The following is a 21,127-nucleotide window of genomic DNA, read 5'->3' as shown; positions in this document are numbered from 1 at the left end:
ACTGTTTGTTTGGGTGTTCCCTCTTCTCAACTAGGTGTATGTGATACCTACCCTTTTGAACTTATTGGCAGGAAGACTCAATATTCAATTGTTAGACTGTTAAGCAAGACTTACAGAGAGGAAAGCTTCTTAGTGTAATGGATTGTGTAATACTCGGTGAAACCGGTCTAAAATGGTTATCAATAGAGAGCAGGGGTGAAGTGTCTATTAGGGCTCACTGAATGAGCTGGAGCTTAAAGCTCATCACCAGTTGTCAAGATTTCTTGTCATGAAATGAAAAAACAAAAAGAGTTTTTTCTGAGCATGCTGTTTGCTTTAAACTGAAAGCTAGACATGCATGCATGCCCAGCGGCACTTCTGGCTGAATGAACGTGTTGATACTATTTACCTCTCTGTGTGTTTAGCTCTTCTCACTCTTGATATTGGATACTCCACTTACAGGTAGTCCAGCAACCGTCAGGAACCATTGTAAAGCAAGTATCCACACTCCCACAACCCTCAACGCTGACCCTACAGACATCTGCTGAGAAAAGGATACCGCTGAATACACTCGTTCAGACTAACCAGTTTTCTGCAGGTAAAGTGGGACCTCTTTAGTGGAGAAGAGAGAGGACTGCTGAAGTACAGAAATAAGTGCAGGCTGTTTGTAGGTTGTAGGAATGTAAAAAAGTGGTTTTCTGTCTGGAGCAGCCAACTCTGCGCGAGAAGTTGAACATATTTATTGCCTGCTTGGAGTTCTGATGAGAAACTGTGCCGTGTCTACTTCTGGCACCTGTTAAAAATGTGTGAATTAAACATTTGTGCTTGTTAAAATACTGCAAGTAAACTCCTTTAAACCATGATGCTTTTGAGAGTTGTTTCATGAAACTCTGCTTTTTCCATCAACAGGTCCAGGTTGATGTATAATGTGAATTTGTCTCAGCCAGATAGTTTTCACTAAAACCTTTCACTAGTCAGCACAGAGGGTAGTGTTTGCTCAGAACATGTAGGGTTTTTGGCCATACAGAACTTGTAGAATGTAAGACTCTACAGTGCCTGGATTTCAAATGAACCTAATTAGTTGTTATTGAGTCTCCAGTAGCCTTTACCAGAAGCATGAACTGATGAAACAGTTACCTTATGTTGTGCCTTCTACTGTGATGTGTTCTTTGCTTTGTTTTAGGTTCCATTCTGAAACAAATTACCCTGCCAGGAAATAAAATTCTGTCACTTCAAGCATCTTCTGTTCAGAATGCTAAAATAAAAGAGAATGGAACAACATCCTTCAGGTAAAAAAATACAATATCAGAATTTTACTGTAGGAAGAAACAAAAGGAATAGACAGCAAGTACAGATGTGGGAGCAAAGTCCAAATAAAACCAACTTTCTGTAGAAACCTGTTTATTTTAGGTGTTTTTCATGTTATAATACTAATTGACAAGTACCTAAAAATGTTGACCTCATAGCAGATTTAATTATTCTTAGTATAAGAAAACTGTTTCGATGAGGTTAGATTTTCATCATATTGTCACAAGAGTGTAATTATATAAACAGTGTGCATCAATATAAATCAGTTTTAACTTCTAGAAGAGGCATATTGATCTCCATCCTATAAGTACTATTAACTAAAGCAAAGTTACCTTGTATTAAAAGCTCCCCATAGGATTAAAGCAGATATAATCTCTGTTGTTTACAGATGGACAGATAGCATTGTACTGTTATTTGGACTGGGTGGTAACCTGTCTAAAGCTCTATGCTATATTTCAAAATCTTATTTCAAAATCTTCAAAATTAGCTCCTCTTACAAGCTTATTAATGTATGTAGAGGTGAGTGTCTTTGACTATACCTTTAATTATGGCTTCTGGCATATTCTCTAGGCTTTTGGATTACAAGAATGCTTAAAGCTTTTAGTTCTGGTAACTGATTAACTTTTCAAAAACAGAAATAATTTTTTGGAGCTCTGAAATGTGATGCTGGGAACAGAGGTACAGACTGCCATAAGCATTATTGATCTTATGACTTAAGGCGAGCTTGAAGTTACTCTTCCAGGGATAAAAGCAGACATGACACCTTTGTCTTGTTGACCAGTTGTCACATCTCTTGAAAGCTACAGCTTTGTCTGCACTCATATAGACAGAGCTGTTGTTTACAGTAACATACAGTGTACACTGAACACTTAAAATGTAGGTAGCCAGAAGTTGAAGTGAAAAGCTGATGTTGAAGCAGTTGCCCTTTTCCGCTGCCTCAAGCTCTTCTGAAACATACTTCAGAGTATAACTCGGGATGTAATTTTAGGTAGTAATGTTTGGAAAAAAAATCACTTCATAAATATAATACTTTTTTTAAAAAGCACAAAAAGCAGCAAACAAACAAATTCTCTCAAAAAAGATAGAAATAATTTTTTTTCTTGTGATCTTCCCATTGAAGTATATCAACTGATATATCAATGTATCAAAAGTGTGAACTTTTGAAGTTCCTTCCTTGAATTGTTATTCTTAGTGTAGGAAAACTGCTGCTTTTACATCGTGATCCAAGATGGATTTCTATTCTTGCTTTTGGATTATGATTTTCAAAGTATCTTAAGTCCATGATAATTCAGATTGGAAATCTCTAACTTGCCTTGAATTTTTCTAGTGAGTATCTTGCGTCTGAAGAATTTATCCTTTTGGATGCATCCCTGGTGCATCTCACTTTCGCTGGTATGGGCGGTGTGTACCTGAGCTCCTGGCTTCCTGAGGTGAAGTATCTGTTCACCAAGCAGGTGTAGCACCACATACTGTTAATCTGGCCTGGGCAACAGATGTTTCCCAGTAGGCCATGTAGGTGTTTGCTCTCTTTTGTCCGTCCTTTCAGTATTCCCAGCACAGCTTTTCTTTGTGACCTGCGATCCGTCAAATGCTGATCATGTGTGAGGCGGGGAGAAGCACCATGGGCCCCCTTTCAGGTTTTGTGATGAGACTTGTTATAGGCAGAGAGCATGTCTTGAAATGGATATGATTGTACATGTGACACTTAAGCTGTGTACTCACCTTGCAGTGTGTCATCAAGCCTGATGCTGTCTGCCATTGTGTGACCAGGTTAGGTTAGGATTTGAGAATGTAATACTCACTAAGCTGTACTTAATAAGCTGCAATTTGACCTTGTCTGCTCTTTGACAGGCTGTTTTGGTTGCTTGAGATGAGCAATAGAAAAAATGGTGATTTCCACCCCCACAGTTAAAAAAAAAGCTCTGGAAATTATTTCTACTAAGCATGAGCATCACTGGCACTTGATTACCCCATGGCATGTATTATAAAGGACAGTCTGTTTTAAAAGCATCAAGATTTTTATAAAGTACTGCACTTACATCTTCTGTAAAGTGTATGCGACAGCACCCTGGAAAAAATAAGACATGTATTTGCATCCTTAAATATCTTTTTGCATCTATTTATTTAATAGAATTGTTCTCCAAAGCACATAGAACTCTAATTTGTGCTTTTTGTCTGGAAGCTACCAGCAATCTCAACTAGCGAACAAACAGGAGTGATACAGCAGAGTTGAAAACATCTGGGCAGCTGCTCCCCCTGCCCGGTGGTGGCAGGAAGCACTGGTGGTTCTTGCTTTGCTGGAATTGTTCTGTCCCATGTAGTTGTCCGTAATGGTGTAGGGAGGTTTGGGGTAAGTGTGCCTTTCTACTTTTCTGTTGTATAAAATTGAGTAAATAAAGATGAATTCAGAAGAAGACATGTGCCTTGGTCCAACACCAGAGGGTGCCACAGACTCACTTTTCAGCCAAGACAGGCAAATTCTTAGATCTGAGGTGTATCTGCATTGCTTAGGCTTTTTTTTCCAGTGGAATATTAAGCATAAATGTCGAATCTGACTTAATGCATGGTAGTGCTCAGAACTCCATGTTCTGTTTTCCCCTGTGTCCTGATAAGCTTAAGTCACTGGAGACTGGGAGAGTTTTTCTTCTTTATTTCTGGGTGTGACCTGATCAAATGCAAAACACATTAAAGGAAGTGTTGTAGAAGAGGAGCTTTCTAGAGGGATTGCTGAAAATGAAAGCAGGTCCATATCTGACAGAAATGTCTGCGTGTATACTCTGAAGTATTTTAAATTTGTCACTTCAGTAGAATGATTTTTGTAGCTTACTCAAAGTATGTGGTACCGTGCTTAAAAAGACTGAGGTTTGTTTGAACAGCAAGGAAAAAGGAATAGCAAATGGTACAAACTCTACATGGCTTCTGAAACTTACATTAATCTTTAGTGAGCATGACTTCTAAGGAAATGTAATGATAGTTTCGTTAAGTAGAATAAGTGCAGCAGTACTTTCGTAGGTGCAAATCAATCTTTCATCAAGGCTAGTGACTCGGTGACTTAATGCAAACTTATATTCCACAGTGAAGAAGTTAGAACTGGTCATTAAAAACAGCACAGGTACAGATGTCTACTTGCATATAAGCTTTTGTACGTATGTACTCCCAAGAGAGACTGTGCATGGAAATATTAAATAAAATAGTAACCTGATAAAGGCTGGTTTTAGAGAACTGAAACTTGTGTATGTAGAGAGATGTATAGTATAAAAGTTTACCTCCTTCTTGCTTGAGTATTTGGAGTATGTGGCCAGATTGAAAGCTAAAATGATTTACTGAAGCTGTGTGGTATACAGTTGTACCTGAGGTGCAAGCATCCCTAGTTGGATTCCATGTAACAGCTCCATCAGGGTAATGTTGCAGCTCTGATAGCTTGTGATGTGCATTTTTGGTACTAGTTGTACTGATTTTGTAAACTCCTTTATCAGCAGATCTGTGGCAGTTCCACTTTGGTGGGATTCTTGTCTTTGCCACCAGCAAAGGCTTCTCTGTAGGGGTCATTAAAAAGAAGAAACTGGAGTGTACTTTTGAAGACTCAGTTAACATGCAGTGAAGCTTCATTTACACGCTTCGTGAAAGATCAGGGTCTCTGTTAGGCTGATAGAGCATGAGTATGTGCTTGGAACTGGTCGGTTGCTGGTTGTAAAAGGGTAGGATGAGGAAGGAAGCTGTTAGGGCAGAGGTGATTTCAGCTGTGGATTGTAACTGTGGTGATATCACAATTCTGACAATCTGAAGGTTTAATGCTTTTCATAGCACGATCGATTTGGGGCACAAGCCCAGTCATGAAAATATATCTATTTGGCTTTATGAATGAAGCTGGTTTGAGAATCTCTTGGGTCTCCTTTTTCCTGTACAAATCACATAGGAAGTCCTAGCCATGAAGGCACAGAAACAAATGGTGGGATGAGTAGGGAAAGGCTGGACTCCTTTCCTAGCCAGGCTTCTCTCTAGAAATTTGTGGGAGAAGACTTGCACCATAGAAACCTATTGAAGCCCAAAGGAGAAAATGCATCTATAGTTTCAGAAAAAAATCCCAGCACTTTCTTGTGTCTTTTGAGTATTGCCCAAACCAAACCCATGTTCTGATAACTTCAGCTTCTACCTGTTGCCACTCAAGAGGACAGCCTCCAAGAGATCCCATTTCACCTAAGAATAGCAAGTTTCCTCATTCAAGAGTTACATAGACCACACAGTGTTTTCTGAAGGTGGGGGAGTGATGTTTTCATTTTTGTTTTCTTTTGTTTTCCAAATCAAAAGACCTTCAGATAGAGTGCTTCCACCTGTCTCTATTAATAATGCTGACTTGTGTTTTGATTTTAAATCCTTGAAGCCACCATTACGGCCTTTGTCACTTTGTGAAGTAAAAAGGCTTTCTTTGGATGATCTAAACTTAATTGAAAATAACTTGGGTATTTTCATTGCTGAAGTCTTGCAAAAAGTTTACCCATATAAAATTCATTCAGTATTTTAATTAAAATCGTACTTTTAAAAAAAAAGCTGAGGCACACAGGCTACTTGCATAACATGAGCTTTGCTGTGATTATAGTTAGCCTTAGTTATGTTAGCATTAAGTACGCCAGACTTGAGTTTTTATTTCGAACATGTAGACCAAAGCTACTGCAACAGAATCCAGCTAATGGAGGGGTGGATGTTAAGAACTAGAGCTCTGCTGCTGTTCTTCAGAAGTGCAGCATCCTTCCTGCTACATACATAAGTACTGTATGGTAGGACTGATTCAAAGGGCAAGGTCTGGTGTGTTCTGTATACTACTGACAAGGAGCGTTTTTATCTTATTTTTAAGGGAACTCACTAAAAGAAGAATGAAGATCAGGTTTGTGCTAATACAGTTGTGCTGTAAGATTCAGTTTGTAGGATAGGCATCTCAGAAAATGGGCTTGTTTTTAAGTTCAATGAGTCAGTATTTAATCAACTCTTGGCTCTACCTGGTGAATTAGAGTTTTAGAACAAATTCCAGGCTGTAAGAGCGGTGGTGCATGGTGGGGGACTTGTGGGGACTTTTAATCCAGGTTTACCTGAGTCCTTGGATTCCAAGCTTGCTCAGAATTTCAGTTTCATGTAAAGTATTTTTATACCTAGCAACTGAGGCATTTGTCAAGCTAACATTTGAGCTAATGCACTGGAATGTGAAAATTAATAGGAGCCGTCTGTGTCCATGCCTACACTAAGCATCTATCGTATAGGGGTAGCTTCCAAGGTACCTGAATGTGGCTGTTTATTGGTAGTTGGGAGGCCTTTTCTATTTATCCATTTTGAACAGAGTATAAAATATTGGTTTTCTCTTTAGTAGAGATGAAGATGACATAAACGATGTGACTTCTATGGCTGGGGTCAATCTTAACGAGGAGAATGCGTGCATTTTGGCAACAAACTCTGAGCTCATTGGTACAGTGATCCACTCTTGTGCAGATGAACCTTTTCTCTCCTCGGAAGCACTTCAGAAGAAGATCTTGAACATAGGTGAGAAGAAAGCATACATAACAGATACGTATGGATATAGTATGTCCTTGCTTGTTTCAGCAGCCAACCTCCAGTCTCTGAAGAAAGAGCTGGAGCTATGATCTGTCATCTCAATTCATGTATTTCTACCAAACTCTACTGAGTTTTTTTACTTGCTCTTCTAGGAAACAACTGTTCTTGAACTTTTTTACATGGAAATAGTCTGAAGCACAACCAGAAAAATGAAATTGATGCCACTTTTGCATGTGACAACTGAGCAACTTTATTACTGTTAATGGAACACATAACCATATAGATGCTAGAGTCAAATCAGACACTTAAGCATGCTCTTCTATTTCTGCAGCTCCTAACTCGATGCGTTACACTGACTTTTCTAACAGCTTTTGCCTTCCTCAGCCCGTTCAGATATACGTACTCTATTGACCAACATTTCAGATCCTGGCCATGTGATGAGGAAGAAGTTTCAAACTGCTAATATGCACAGGGCAGACCTTTGTTTATGACTCCTTCTATGGAAAATCTTTAACATTTCTTTCACAGAAAATTAATGAAAGTTGTCTGTATCAGTGAACAATACTGTGAAATACATGTTGAATGGCTGAGACTAAACTGTAATAGAAAGTTTTTAGTGTATGTATCATTTCAGCTGTTAGTTTCTGAGCAAAACAATAACTGTTGCTTAGCAATGTTGTATTATGTCAGGGCAGGGAGCATGAATTTGCACAGCACCACACTGGCTGGTACCGCTGCTCTCTATGGCAAACTGGGTGAATGCTGCTCAACTCCTTGCTCCTGCTTTCTGCTGCCATGCTGGAACAGTGAGTCTAGAGCTGAGCACTCAGGAAAGCTTGCGGTTTGTATGTGCAGTCATAATTCTGTCACAGTGCTTTAACTACATGATTGCAAAGTCCTGCTACATGCAACCAAACTCGCCTGCGATGAGCACGGAACCTGCAAATGCTCTTAGCTGCCTCAATACGTCCCGCCCAGGTGTGCCGGCTGAGCTGTGTGGGGCATAGCTGAGTGAAATAAGTGCTGTATTACTAGTGAAAAAGGGAAAATATGCATTGAAACTGGTGCCTAGCAGCTTTTCTTAAAATTCAGTAGAGGGGGAAGTAGATTTAAGGAAAAATAAAGACCTCTACAAAAACATAAAGTGCTTCTATAATAACTGTCTGTTTTGGGGTGTGCAGACAGTTCATTGAAAGATGGAAAGTACAAGCCTGGCTGTTTACGGCTGGCATGGTAGCTGTTCCACATTAATACCACCACCATGCCTAAGAAGAAGAAGAAGAATAGTTCATGTCATAAATGAGAAGTTTTTTGATTGAAAAGGAAGGAATACTGTTAGGGAGTACAGCAATTCAGAAAATGAACACTTCTGCTCTTGAACCAAGCCCTCTTTGGTTTAGGAAGTGTGCGTGTGCACGTGGAGGGAGGTCTTGAGGTTTGGGGGGGATTTTCTTTTGTCTTTAAGTTGACATCTCAGTATGCTGATGGTATAGTGGGGAAACTGCTGGGAAAGTGTTGAAAGGTGCTTGAGCAAAATGAGCTTTGCAGTCAGCTTACGTACAGGCCAGTGCTCACGGGCCAAGATCAAGCAGCGGGAACACTGTGATTATATTTGAAAAAACATTGTAGATTCTCCCTGTCTTGCGAGATTGTTATTAATTTTCAGTTAGAGTAGCAAAGGCAAATGAAAAGGTGATTTTTAAATTTTTTTTACGGTGTACTGTTGATCCATTCTTAACACTCCACTTGGCAATAAATACCAAAACAGCTTTTGAAAGCATGCTGTATATTGCATCATAAAATGTTACAGCCGCTGTAAATGCAGCGAGGGGCGAGGAAAAATGCTTTTGACAGGTACAGCGTATGAAAGCATGTGAAACTGCTGCCTGCCGTGCCTACCAGGGAAAAGTTGCTGCTGTCCAGGTGTCTTGACGGAGTCGTGTTGAGTGATCGATGGTGTCAACCACGGGAAGGCTTCTCTGTCAGCAGCCTGCAGCCGCAGGAAGGTTGCAGAGGTGATGCCCAGCTCTGGGCATGGGGCTGGGACAGCTTTGCCTGGAGCTGTCACCAGCCTCTGTCACAGCTGCTGAAATGCAGAGAGGCAGCGGCAGCCCAGGAGAAAAGGTTGAAGGTGATGGCATGATGACCCCAGCTAGACGTGATCTGTGCTGTCCCAGCTGCTGCAGCAGGATGGCTGGGTTGGTCTGCCTCATGTTAATTCAGTTGAGGCAGGTGAGAGGGTCCCATGTGCCTGAAATATGCTGCAAAAACCATCCTCGCTGATCGAATAAATGTCATGAGTTGTTAACAAGCACGGTGTCAAGCAGGGCAAAATGTAATTCTCCATTTTTTTTTAATTACTGGAATTAACAGAATATGGCACTAATTTCTACAGCTACTGCTTCTCCCCCTCCCCGAACATGAAGCTTGATTTGTGTTCTTATTAACTTTGTCCTATAAATGACCTTGCAAGGAGAGTGGTTCTGGAGGCTAAGTGAAACAATGTCTATATTTTCTGAAGCTCCAGGCTAAGTTTTATTAATGTAATGTCTAAGATCTTTGAAGTTGTGACTTTTCCAGGAAAATCATAATCTCCAAACCTTTATTCATAATGGGTATGACTTCCAGGGGGAACAGAATACCTGCTGTGCTAATTATTTCAATTATCAGCTACTACTAAAACACGTAATGGATTTTCTCTGCTTCCACAGGTAAAAGGCATGACATTATGGAACTTAACTCTGATGTTGTGAACTTGATCTCCCATGCTACACAGGAGAGATTACGAGGGCTCCTAGAAAAACTAACTGTAATTGCTCAGCACAGATTATCAACCCACAAGGTAAAGGAAATCATTAAGCAAGTTTTGCACCAAAGTTTTCCTGCTTTGCAGCCTTGAAGGTACACCTCTTCCAAGCACAGGCACATCATATGCAATATGTGCATTTTCAGTATGTACCAAAGGCTGGTTTTATTTTAACTGTTTATAGCCTCTAACTACTCCTTACGTTTTCCATTCGGCTTGTTCGATAGGTGCTCTTAAAACCCAGCAAAAGAGTAAATGCACACATTTCTCCTCTTCCTTAGAAATGATGGTTGTTATACAAAGTCTGTCTTGCATGGTAAATGTAAAGCTATTTTTGAATGCTCTTGGTGGTCAGGTTGATTTAGGGACTTGGGTTTGCTTTATACATTTACTGTTGGTGGAACTGCAGTATTGGCTTAGTAAAAAGCCTTGGGAAGCTGAATTGAGTATTTTAGTTTTAGAAAGTGCTCATTGTGAAGGCAGAGATCCTTTTGATCTTAAAGTTTCCAGGACTTTTTTTCTGCCAGTGCTGCTTAAGATTTCCTCCCTCTTGTGTAAGCTCCATTCAATATAAAGTATATTGGGTTTCAGTGAGCCAGTATCCCTTAAGATGCTTGTATGTTACAAATGGGAAGCAATAGCTTACTAGTAGCCAAAATAGCTCTTTGAGGCCTTTTTTTTTTTTGTCATTCAGTAATAAGATATTAGTCCTTAATTTTTTTAAGTATCAAGCTGTTTTAGAAAAAATTTGGAAGTTAGATTTGGAAGTTAGATGTATCCGTCAACTCTTAAATTCTTTTTTGTTGTGGTGGTTTTGGATTTTTTTTCTCTTTTTGTCTTTTTACAGGAGCTTAGCACTTAATGAAACTTAACAAGAGCAGCTAACTGATCGGATAGGGGTTATTTCTGTACTGAGTGCTTTTTATAGGCTTTTAAGCACTGGAGAAGCAATAATAAAGAGCAGGAACTATTTGGAAACTTCGAAGTATTTATAGTGATGTCTGGAGCAGCTGGAGTATGCTTTTCCTTGCCAGAAGAAGATGCAGTAGAAATAAAACCAATACAGAAAAATGAGAGAGTTTTATTTTATAAATCTTTAGTAATCTGCACATGTTCTGTGTTGTCTCTCCAAAGCGGGAGATCCAACAAAGCTCGTGAGAATAAGTGGAGCCCTGTTATGTGTTTACATATATATATTTACAGACCCCAGTATTCCAGCTCCCCCACTGCTTGCCCCTGCGCTCTTTTCCCTCTAGGCTGTTCATAGGCACCAGTGTGCAATGTGAGCTCCATGTATTTCAGAGAATTATCCAGATCCTTTCCAGGAAGATTAGGTAGTTGCCCTGTAAGGCTTTGTGTTGGTCTACCTTCATTACATAAAGACACACAGTAATAGGGATAGGTGTGGTGAAACCAAGGTAACTATTGTTAGGGGAGAAGTTGGTGTAAAAAGTCAGTAATTCATAGGATCGTGCTGAGGAAACTCTTCTTAGGAAAAAGGAAAATATATGTAATTGAAAGTTACTAACTTAACTGGCTTAAAACCTTCATGGTAGTCTCTTCATCCAAAGTAGGAATAGCCTTTCAGGTTGTTGTAAGCTGCTGCCTGTGCTGCAACTCATTGCAGTGCCTTTGTAGAGCCTTCGTAAGACATAAAGGCAATTAGCTGGTTTGGTTCCTCAGCTGCTTCCTTCCCACAATCTGGAGAACTGCTGAGGTATAAGAGTATGCATGTGACATAACATGATACCCAAAACCAGAATTAACAATGACAACTAAACAGTACAGTGATTAAAAACGTTTTTGTGGGCAGGTTCAACACAGCATGAGGTGACTGCCATGCTCCTGTGTTTGGAGCCCACGAGCACGTGGCTTTGAGAGGCACTGTACATGGCTGTGCTATAAACATTGCTCCATGAAAACATTTTTCCCCCATGTGCAGTAGCAGTAAAACACTAGACCCTAAACTGTACTATCTGTAGGGCAATGTGGTGTGGCAGCTGCATTGTTTTAAGGGGTGAGCTCTAAATGTAGCGGAGTGAGTGCGCTTAGATGTGAAACCAGCAGCCTCCTCCTTCCCACCCCACACACCATCAAACTGCAGAGTGCAGAGGTAACTTAGCAGAAGATTTTCTATTATTACCTTGGTTTAGGAGTTGACTATATAGCAGCCAAAGTTTAGTAGGTTCCCACATAGTAGCTGGGCCCCTGCAACTGCCTGTCCCTCATCTGTCCTCAGCAAGGCTGTTCAATATGACTTAAACTGTTCAGATCCTGTGGGAGAACTGGCCTTCGTGGGATTCTTCCAATTTCTTTCCTGCTGCACTGGCGTGCAGCTTCCCTGTATCTGGGTTTTTCCTTTGTGCCCCTGGACGTGCAATACGTTCCTGGTACTAAACCGCAAGTGCCTTAGTCAGGTTTCAGATTCATTTACAGGTATGTGACAATCTAGGAAGGAAGTTGCAAATCACAGACAAGGCAAATAACTGCTCTTGAATTTGTCACCAGCTCTCTTCTCACTAAATTCACACCTGGGAATGCTTTGCTTCAATGCTGTGTATTTCAAATAGGTGAAAACCTAACAGAAAGATTTTGGGAGGAGCTGGCTGTGCTTTAGAGAGCATCCATGAAGTCTTGAATGCGTACATTTCTCTTGAAGAAAAAAAAATTGTGGAGGAATTAATTTCGTAACAGGATTGTAAAGATGCACTAGTGTGCTGTCGTTGTGTGAAAGCACTAGCTTCTTTCAGGATAGCGAAGTGAACTCTGGGTTGAATTTAGCTCAGTTGAATTTAGCTCAGTTGAATTTAGTCAGATACACAAGTTCAGCTTTGGCATATACAAATCTAACCACACTCTGTATTGTAGTTACGTGTTTTATTTGTCACTAAGTTAAATTCTGTTCTCGAATATACTTGCAACTTTAGTTTTATTGGGATTGCACTGTTGTAGCTGGGATCAGTGTGGTCTTACCTGAGGAAGTTGAACTGTTACATGGACGAAAACTGAGTCCAACTTGGTCATTACAACTGAGTACAACTTCATTATTACAGTGATGACTACAAGTTATGAACAGCTATATAATACAATTTTTTTCTGTCTAAGCAATTCAGTGTTAAATGATCACAGAGAACAAGTTTGAGTATTACAAAATATAACTGCAGGTGTTCCTCTTCTAAAAAAAAAAAAACCAAACCTGAAATAAGGTATCTTGAAACAGCTGATGAGCAGAAATACCGTTAGGAATGCACCCATTTATTGTCCCATATCAGCTCATGGTAGTGCATTGGAGTGCTTCTGTTTGGGAGGCTTGCATTCCTAATTGTTGTAGAGTCTTAGACTTGGCTTTAAAAATGTAGGTATCTGGCTCTGAGCATTCCAGAGCGAAACACTTCTAAACTTTGGGAAAATAATCTTCTTGTAATATGGATTTCTTATTTGTCCCTTTAAAAGGATTGTGGCATGGTGGTATATTCTTATAAACTGCTGCTTCAAAACAAATTGTATTAATGTACTGAGACTGACTCAAAGTACCACATGTCTTGTGGGGAGCAGGAAAAAAAATATCCTGAGCAGTAGCAGAAGGGGAGGGAAAAGTTTGTTGGACATTTTTTTTGCAAAGCCACAGTCTCTGCTTGGGAAAGAAAGTCTCCTTGGTGGCAGCACATGGTGTGGTCTGAGCCACAGTTGTTGATACATGACAATGTGGTGGCTCATTGAAGGGAACACAACTTAATACCAGAAGAGGCATTGATTTCATGCTCTGGCTGGCTGGGTTGTGGGAATTCAGACTGGGAGACAACAGTGCCCCACAAAGAGACTTTTACATTTCTCCCAGGTTTTAAAAGTATATGACTGGGTATGGGAAAGAGAGTCATGAGTATCATGTGTTTGAAAACTAGAAATTTAGGAACTGAAGTCACTACTAGTCCATATACTTAAAATATACCCTTGCCTAAAATGTAGCTCTAATATATGCTCTGCTTATGCCAGAACAGTTGTGTGTCAAGGTTGCTTCATTAAAGTGTAAGATTGGGGTTGGGTAGAAAGAAGGGTTGATGAAAAAAGTAGTGGTTTTGGCTAGTAAAAGCCCAAGGATAAATTTCTCGGGAAAAGACAAGTTCACAGAGTAAGAGAAAGAAAATTACTCTAGGACATGCATTAAAGTGTGGCACAAACAGGTGACACAGATGTACCTCAAGAGTGGGCTCCCTGCCTTGTTTTGCCTAATGCCTCTTGGCCAACGCATGGCTTAAATAGCATGTGTTTGGAAGAGCAGAAACAGCAAAGCCAAGCTTTTCATTGCCAGTTGTCCACGTTTTAAGTCTTTCCTTTCTGTCTTCTTTCCTATCTAGACAAAGCAAAAGTAAACTCACTCAGACTTTCCAGTGAGGACAAAAATAGTATGAAAAATACACTACTGATTGCTATTTTTTTAGACTAAAAGCACCATAGTCTTGTTTCAATGTTTGTGTGTGTGTGTGTGTGTGTGTGTGTGTGTGTGTGTGTGTGTGTGTGTGTGTGTGTGTTCAGTTATTATTAGAATTTGTCATTCACTGGTCCAGCTTTGCACAGGGGGCTGAACCGGATGACTGCCACAGGTCACCTTTCAACATAAACTATTCTATGACTTGAGAGCATCCGCTGAAGCAAAAGTATGTATTCCTAAAGCTATAATGAACCACATATAATTAATCATCTCACTTTCTCCACCCTCAAGATTCATTATAACTAGTTTTAAATCGCCTCTCTGCTCCATAAACTCTCTCTTGGAAATACGAGGTGAGACTCATTTCAAAGTCTAGATTAAATAGCTGAAATTAAAATACCAAACACTAGAAACATAACTTTTCAAATATTATCTTTTCATCACCCTTTCTCTTTAAAATGGAAAGATATGATGTTCTGCGGCTTTAAAATTCTTTTTTTTTTTCCCTCTTAACCTGTCCAAAAGACAGTCTTGTACATGTGTTTTTACTGGATATGAAATTGCTGTTTAAAACAAAATTTTAGCCTTTAGACTTCATTTTTGTTCCATTGTTGTTAGAGTTACAGAACTAGATGTTGCTAATGTCATTCTTGCAATATCCTCTTGCTAGTCATAGATGCCAAGAAACATTTTTTCGGTGCAGAGGAGATGTGGAAATGACTAACCACCACCTGAAGTCGTTCTGAGACAGCCTACACTTTTACACTTTGAAAACTTAGTGTGTTCTTTTCAGATTGTTCCCATTGGGCTTATTAGCTGTAGTGGTGTATGTGAAAGCCCGGTTGTCTATAACAAACTTGTCTTTCCAGGGCAATGATAGGTACATCGTATCTAGTGACACCAGAGCACAGCTGAGATTTCTTGAAAAGCTTGATCACCTAGAAAAGCAGAGAAAGGATGAAGAGGAACGTGAAATGTTGCTTCGAGCAGCCAAGGTAAGAACTTTGCTTCTTGCTTTCCAAGGAAGTAGTGGTGTCCTTTAGACTGATGAACATCCTCAGGTTTCTCCTATTTCTGCTTTAAATATAGTAACCATTAACCTTGTAACTGGAAATGTGTAATGTTTAGGATAGCTTAGGCTATACAGAATGGGATTTTAGCTTTTTCCATTCTTTAAAAAATAACAAGAGTTCTTTCAAATGTGTAGTGGGGTGAACTCTCACTTTGAGATTATTCCTACTGGTGAAAATTAAATAAAAGAAGTATTCACATAGCCATAAGTGTCCTTGGCTCTATTTCTGGCTCTGGAATCAGTATGCCTGTCTCCATATCTGTGTATGGGTTCACTATGCTTGTTCAAGCTGAAGCCTGGTGGAAGCCCACACCCTGCCAGTTGTATTTTTTTTCTGTAGTCAGATCAGAGTACTAGCCATGGGGTACCCTGGCATCTGAGAACCCCTGATGGAGCCACTGCTAGCACAGAATAAGTACCCTTCTTCCCCCTTCCCTCCCCTCAAGAAGTGAAGCAACAAAAAATCAGTAGGTGTTGCTCCCTCAGATGTGACTTGATTGTCTTCTGTTGGTTGCTTTTTTTTTTGGTTTTGTTTCAAGCTGAATTCTGGAGCCCCTTGGGTGGAAGCCTAATCTAGATTTGAAAGAACCACATTATACTTGCGGGAGTATGACTCCCTTTCTTTCCTGTACTTCCTGTCATTTTTAAGTGTCTGCTGCTGACATGAACAACATCATGCCTAGACTGGACCTGACTGACAGTGTTAGCATCATTTTCAGCTTAATCTTGCTTCAGGCTAGAGCAGAGGCAGCCGGCCCAGATGAGAAGGGGGGTGTGTGTATGTGTGTGGAGGGGGAGGGAAGCCAGTCTGGATTGAGGCATTCAGCCCTGGAGCTAAATCTTTCAATCACCAGAGAAAATTGTCATTTATTAAATATTTAATGGATACGATGGTGTTTGGATGCCAGTTATTTATACTCAGTCTTTCTCCTCTTCCTTTGGTAGAGCCGTTCCAATAAAGAGGATCCAGAGCAACTGCGGTTAAAGCAGAAAGCGAAAGAGGTAGGACTTTCTAGTTACCATTCTTGCCTTTGTGTGTTGAGAGAAGGTTGGCAGCCCTGTCCTGGCAATTAGGTCAGGGTTTATTTTGCTGCTGCATACCATTTGCAGAGGCCTTGGGGAAGGACAGGAACTGCCACAGGCAAGGGCAGTGCTTCAAATGAGGTCAATGAATTATGAGCTCTCTTTTTTAACATTTTATTTTCATAGTTTCAGTCCTGTCTAGAAATGGTCCTTTGTAAACTGCAGCGCTACACTTGGTAGGAATATAATGTGGGATTAGGGGGGAAAAACAAAAAGAAACTTTGAGATTTAGCATCTGGGACTGTACAATAGGCTACATTTTTCCAGGGTAATTGTTCGTTTTGTAAATCTGATACTGCTTATAATTCTTTGGCTGGGAGGCGGTACTGGGATTTAGTTTTAAATGGAAAACGCCTCTGGCTTTTAATTTTCTGGGCCCAGCAGTTTTCTGTTCTGGAATGGAGCCCTTGTTTCACACAGTTCATGTTTAGCTGCAGGGGTTTTAGTTTATAGCTTAGACTGGTTAAGCTTTTACTCCCAGAGGCCTCTGCATAGCAACTGTAGAAATCAACAAATAAGTTCATTTATGTCTGCAGCCTCCTCTCAGTAGCTGACTTTTTACATTTCCCAATATCCATTTCCTGACTTTTCTAGCCTGAGAGAAAAAAGCTCCACTAATTGGAGCTTATTTTAATTGAGCCTTAATATTGGATCTCACTGGAGTTGCCCCCAGAGCTACTGGGAACAGAATGAAATGAAAGTACCTAAGGTTGAAGATGTGTGTGCGTGTGTATGTGTGTGTGAAATTTTTCACTTGACCTACAGATTCTTTTCCCTGCTGAATAAATCATCAAGCCTGTTCACATTTCTGATTAAGGATCTGACAGCAGACGATAATAAAGACAATTGAGGTGTGAGACGTGTGATACAGAGCTGAAGAAATTGGTTTCTATAGTTACTTGACTGATTTCATGCAATTTTTAAGGATCTTTGTGCTAAATGAGAGTGATTTTCTGAGCAACCTTTTTCCTTAACTGTGCCTCTTGAACTATGAAATTTGTTGTTGCTTAACATTGCTGCACTTGGCTCCTACGTGCCAGCAGCAGCAGCAGGTTATTTATGAATGCTTTAAAGGCCCTTATTGTTTGGATTAATGTAGGAACCCAGGCAAAACAAATGGAAATCCAGTAAAATAGTATTAAAATCAATGCTCTGGATTTGCACCATAGTATAAGAAATTTGTAAAATAAGAGGAGAGAAAAAGAACGTGCTTTACTATTTGTCTTTTAATTCTTTTTTTCTGGTTACATCTCTTTCTTCATGCTTACAATCTGTGAGTACAAAGTTGCCCTGAAGCCCTTCCCAGTTTGCCTCTAGTGCCACCAGGATCAACAATCAGTGGGTGATGCTAATTTGTCTTGTTTTGTAGGTGACTTTACCTCCGCATCATCTGGTCGTTTCTAGAGGTTCTTTCTTTTAATAAAACACTGCAAAGCAATTCGTTTATGCAACTTCTCTCTTTTCCTCTGCACAATAATGTGTAGGATCTTGAAAAATATTCTGTGATTTGCATATTTAGAACAGAAAGAAGTTAGATGTGTGTGTTTTGAGTCACTGTTTAGTTTGGTTGGTATTGTTAATGAGACCTCTCAAAAAGTGGCCTATAGGTGTACAAAAAAAGGAGCCAACAGAGTGGAAAGGTGTCTGAGTTTAGTACTTAATGTTCTATCGAGTGCTTTAATTCACATCCTTCAGTGCATCTTGTGCCAGATTAACACAGCCTTCTTTGCGTTTGTCCTGCATATTTCTCTATGCTGTGCTGCTTCAAGAGTGATAGTCTCCAACTGCTTCACCAAAGAAGAGGAGACAAATGTGCCTCTTGGGACAGCACAGATCTTTGTATTGGTATCGCCTTGCCATCTGTCCTACCGCTTTGTTCTTGGGAGAGTGGGACAGCCAGAACTTCTCCAGGCTTCACATGCCACACGGGAAACCCACCTCCCATGCCAGGGGTGCTTTCTTACCTGTGAGACCATCCCAGGCTTGAGAGGAAATGAGCCCAAATGCAGCTGGTCAGTTTGGGCACTTTATTAGACAGTTTGGAGATAAATGGTCGGCACAGATTTGCATGAAAAAAATGCAAACCTGAGCTGAGCTGTAAATAAGAGCAAAATAAAAATCAACAAATATCCCAAGGCTGAAACTGGTGACTCAGAAGCACAATGTGTACTGGGATGAAAGCCTGAAAAGGCTCACCGGTGTCTGTCGTATCATGTTGTGAGTGTAACCTGCTCCTAACAAACCACACTTGAGAATTTTGATACCTCTGTCAGTTGGAACTGGATCATTTCCAGGCCACTGTGGCGAGTATCTACTGGAAAGCCCAATCTGATCTGCTTAAAGTTCTTTAAGAATGAATATGGCCCTTCCTTCCTCAAAGGTGTCTCTTAGGTGTTGTTGGTGACCTCCCAGGAGAAGGCTGTGAGATAATGGCACTGGGCATGTTCTAAAGCAATGTTTCCCAAAATGCAGAGTGCACATCCTAACAATGAATACTTATGAATCCAGGATGTGCTGTCATCCGGCAGCTGGAGGCAACATCTTAACATTGCTGGAAGTACATCCAGAGACTCAGCAGTGGATTCTTTTATCCAAGAGGCTATATACATAATTGCTGTGACCTTTTCATCCCTTTTTGCATGACCTATTGCCTCAAACTTCCCCTATGCCAACTCATTTACTTTGCTATATTCTTAGTCTATGTAGCTTGCTATGAATTAAGTCTTTATTTACTTCCCCCTTTCACCTGCTCCAGCAGATTTCAATACCTACAGAAAGTGTGCATTCCTTCTGACACAGCTGCAGGGCTCGCCCCAAGCTGCTCCTTTGTGCACTCAAGATTTTTGCCCTTGCTCACCTCATGGGCCAGCTCTTTGTGCAATGGCATTCCCAAAGTCGGGGTAAATTACCCCTGCTTTTCATTCAACCTTATCTGCTACTTCAAGCTGAGAGGAGACAGTCCTTGCATTGTCCCTGATGTTTGCAATTCTAAACCATAACTTTTTTTAGGTGCTTTCTGCTGTTTCCCGTTCTACTTTCAACTATGCTTCCCATTACAAAGAAACTGTTCTGTTGGTGTAGTTCTTTTCACTGTATTTATAGTTTATCCCTGGCTTCATCCCTTTTCTGAAATTAGCTTGCTTAAATTGAGTAGGTGTAGGATACCATCAGATGCACAAGCATGACATATGAACAGTACATCCCAGAAGAACTGTAAATTGTCAGTATTCAACAGCACGTACTGTAACTTTAAATATAAACCCTGATCTTTTGTGCTTCTGTCTCTCATCTTCAAAAGTGGCTGTGCTCATAACGTGGCTTTAGGAAGCTGAAGGCGGAGGCCGGGCAAACCTTCCCAATAGTTTGTGTCTAAGGTTGTGTCTTGGGGTCAAGCAGGTGAACGGGCATCGTACTGGCAGCATCTTTGCTGATTCTGAAGCAGCTCCCTTCGTCTCTGCTCTTATGTTGTGGCACCTCACAGCATCTATTGGTGGATAAAGGAAGGCACGAGTGAAGCACCTGATGGGCAGCAGACGTGCCTGCCCCACACCTTGCTCTTCCAGCAGCTCTGTTTGCTTGTGACTGCACAGCTCTGCCCAGTCCCTTGTTCCTGCCTGCTTGGTGCATTCATGCATTTTACTGGTTTGATTTTGACACAGATGTCGCAAGATGGCAGCAGATGAGATGTTGAGAAAATTCAATACCTTTACTATCAACTGACTGGGAGGGAAATAGCAAACCCCAGGGTTTGTTGTTCGTTTGCTTGCTTGTTTGTTTTTTTTTTTTAATAGAGACAAAACAAACCCTACAAAAAACTTGAAACAAAAGGTCTGCATGATTCCAGTGTGTTCCTGGGTGTTATATATAGTAATGACTGCTGAACTTTAGTTGTTCTGTAGTATCTTTTTTCAAAAATCATCTTCTTTTTTTTTGTTCTATTTCATGTGTCCATCCTAACTCTTTCCCTTATTTCCTCTCACATTCTCAGATAACAAGTAACTGTAACATGGTTCTTTGTCAGCTGCTCTCCCTATCATCTCCAACCCACATTTTCAAGATGTTTGTTTCTTTTTTCCCCCACACCTTTTCTGCTGCTTCTCTATTTCATCTTCTAGACCTAACGGTTCAAATTCTTTAAGACAACTCTTGTGGCAGGGGAAGAGGAAACTCCCTAGTTAACCATAACCTCTCAAAAAAGCAAACAAGATGCTGCAAGCAAAATAAGATCTCATCACGATCAATTGGCTTTTATATGAGCCTTCAGTGACATCCTGAGAGCTTCTGTTTAATTATCTGATTTATATTATCTTCTTTTTCTGTAGTGTTTCTTACCTGCTTCTGCGTGTTTTGGGAAAAAAAAAAGGCATGATTATTGAATAGACATAAATTTTGTTATCTGTAGTGTAGCCCTACAAAATAGCAAAGGGCTATTATCAGAGAATCTGTGTGTTATGCTTCTTGCAGAACGTCAGGGATGGGAATTCTGTAAGTGTTACATTATTGAGGAAACTAAAAAGTCAATCAAATCCCTGTTTATAGGACATTTGTATTGGTGTTTTGAAGGAGCAGAAGAAAAGAGCAGCTCAGACGCTGCATAAGATACCCTAAACTGAGCTGACTGGAAGATCAGAACAACTATCTTTATCAAGTGAAAAACAAAAGCCCCCCCAGAACTCCATTAAGCCTGTTCTTGGGTTTTCAAATAGCCTTTTCTAGGTTTGTCTGATTGATAGACTATAATGGACACGTAACCAGCTGAAAGTATGGCTTGGGATTAGAAGCTTGCTAACAGAGGAAAATTTAGAACTGAAAGTATGACAAAAAGATAATAATGGAGAACCAGAGAGTTCTGCACTGAGAATGAGTGTTGGGTGGACTAAATGATGAGATGGAGAAACCTGCAGGTAGA

The 21,127-nt window shown here is 40.3% G+C and overlaps 1 protein-coding gene across 3 annotated transcripts in view; it reads left to right on the top strand.

Moving 5' to 3' along the window:
* The window catches only part of TAF4B (TATA-box binding protein associated factor 4b), a 79,835-nt gene that overhangs the window by 35,952 nt on the left and 22,756 nt on the right, over positions 1–21,127 (top strand). For 2 of the 3 annotated variants that reach the window (XR_014183235.1, XM_082044509.1), the window contains exons 8-13: positions 442–577; positions 1,163–1,268; positions 6,644–6,816; positions 9,540–9,670; positions 14,933–15,058; positions 16,081–16,137. Coding sequence is in view for 2 of the 3 variants with exons in the window: in XM_082044509.1 (XP_081900635.1) it covers positions 442–577; positions 1,163–1,268; positions 6,644–6,816; positions 9,540–9,670; positions 14,933–15,058; positions 16,081–16,137 (729 nt within the window). In the remaining variant the exon portion in view is untranslated. The remainder of the gene's footprint in view (positions 1–441; positions 578–1,162; positions 1,269–6,643; positions 6,817–9,539; positions 9,671–14,932; positions 15,059–16,080; positions 16,138–21,127) is intronic. The other variant, XM_082044510.1, reaches the window with a different exon arrangement.

Source organism: Streptopelia decaocto, assembly GCF_964273445.1.
Source record: "Streptopelia decaocto genome assembly, chromosome: 2".
Classification (NCBI taxonomy): Eukaryota; Metazoa; Chordata; class Aves; order Columbiformes; family Columbidae; genus Streptopelia; species Streptopelia decaocto.
The sequence above is the reverse complement of the archived record's forward strand: the minus strand, read 5'-3'. Positions and strand labels throughout refer to the sequence as shown.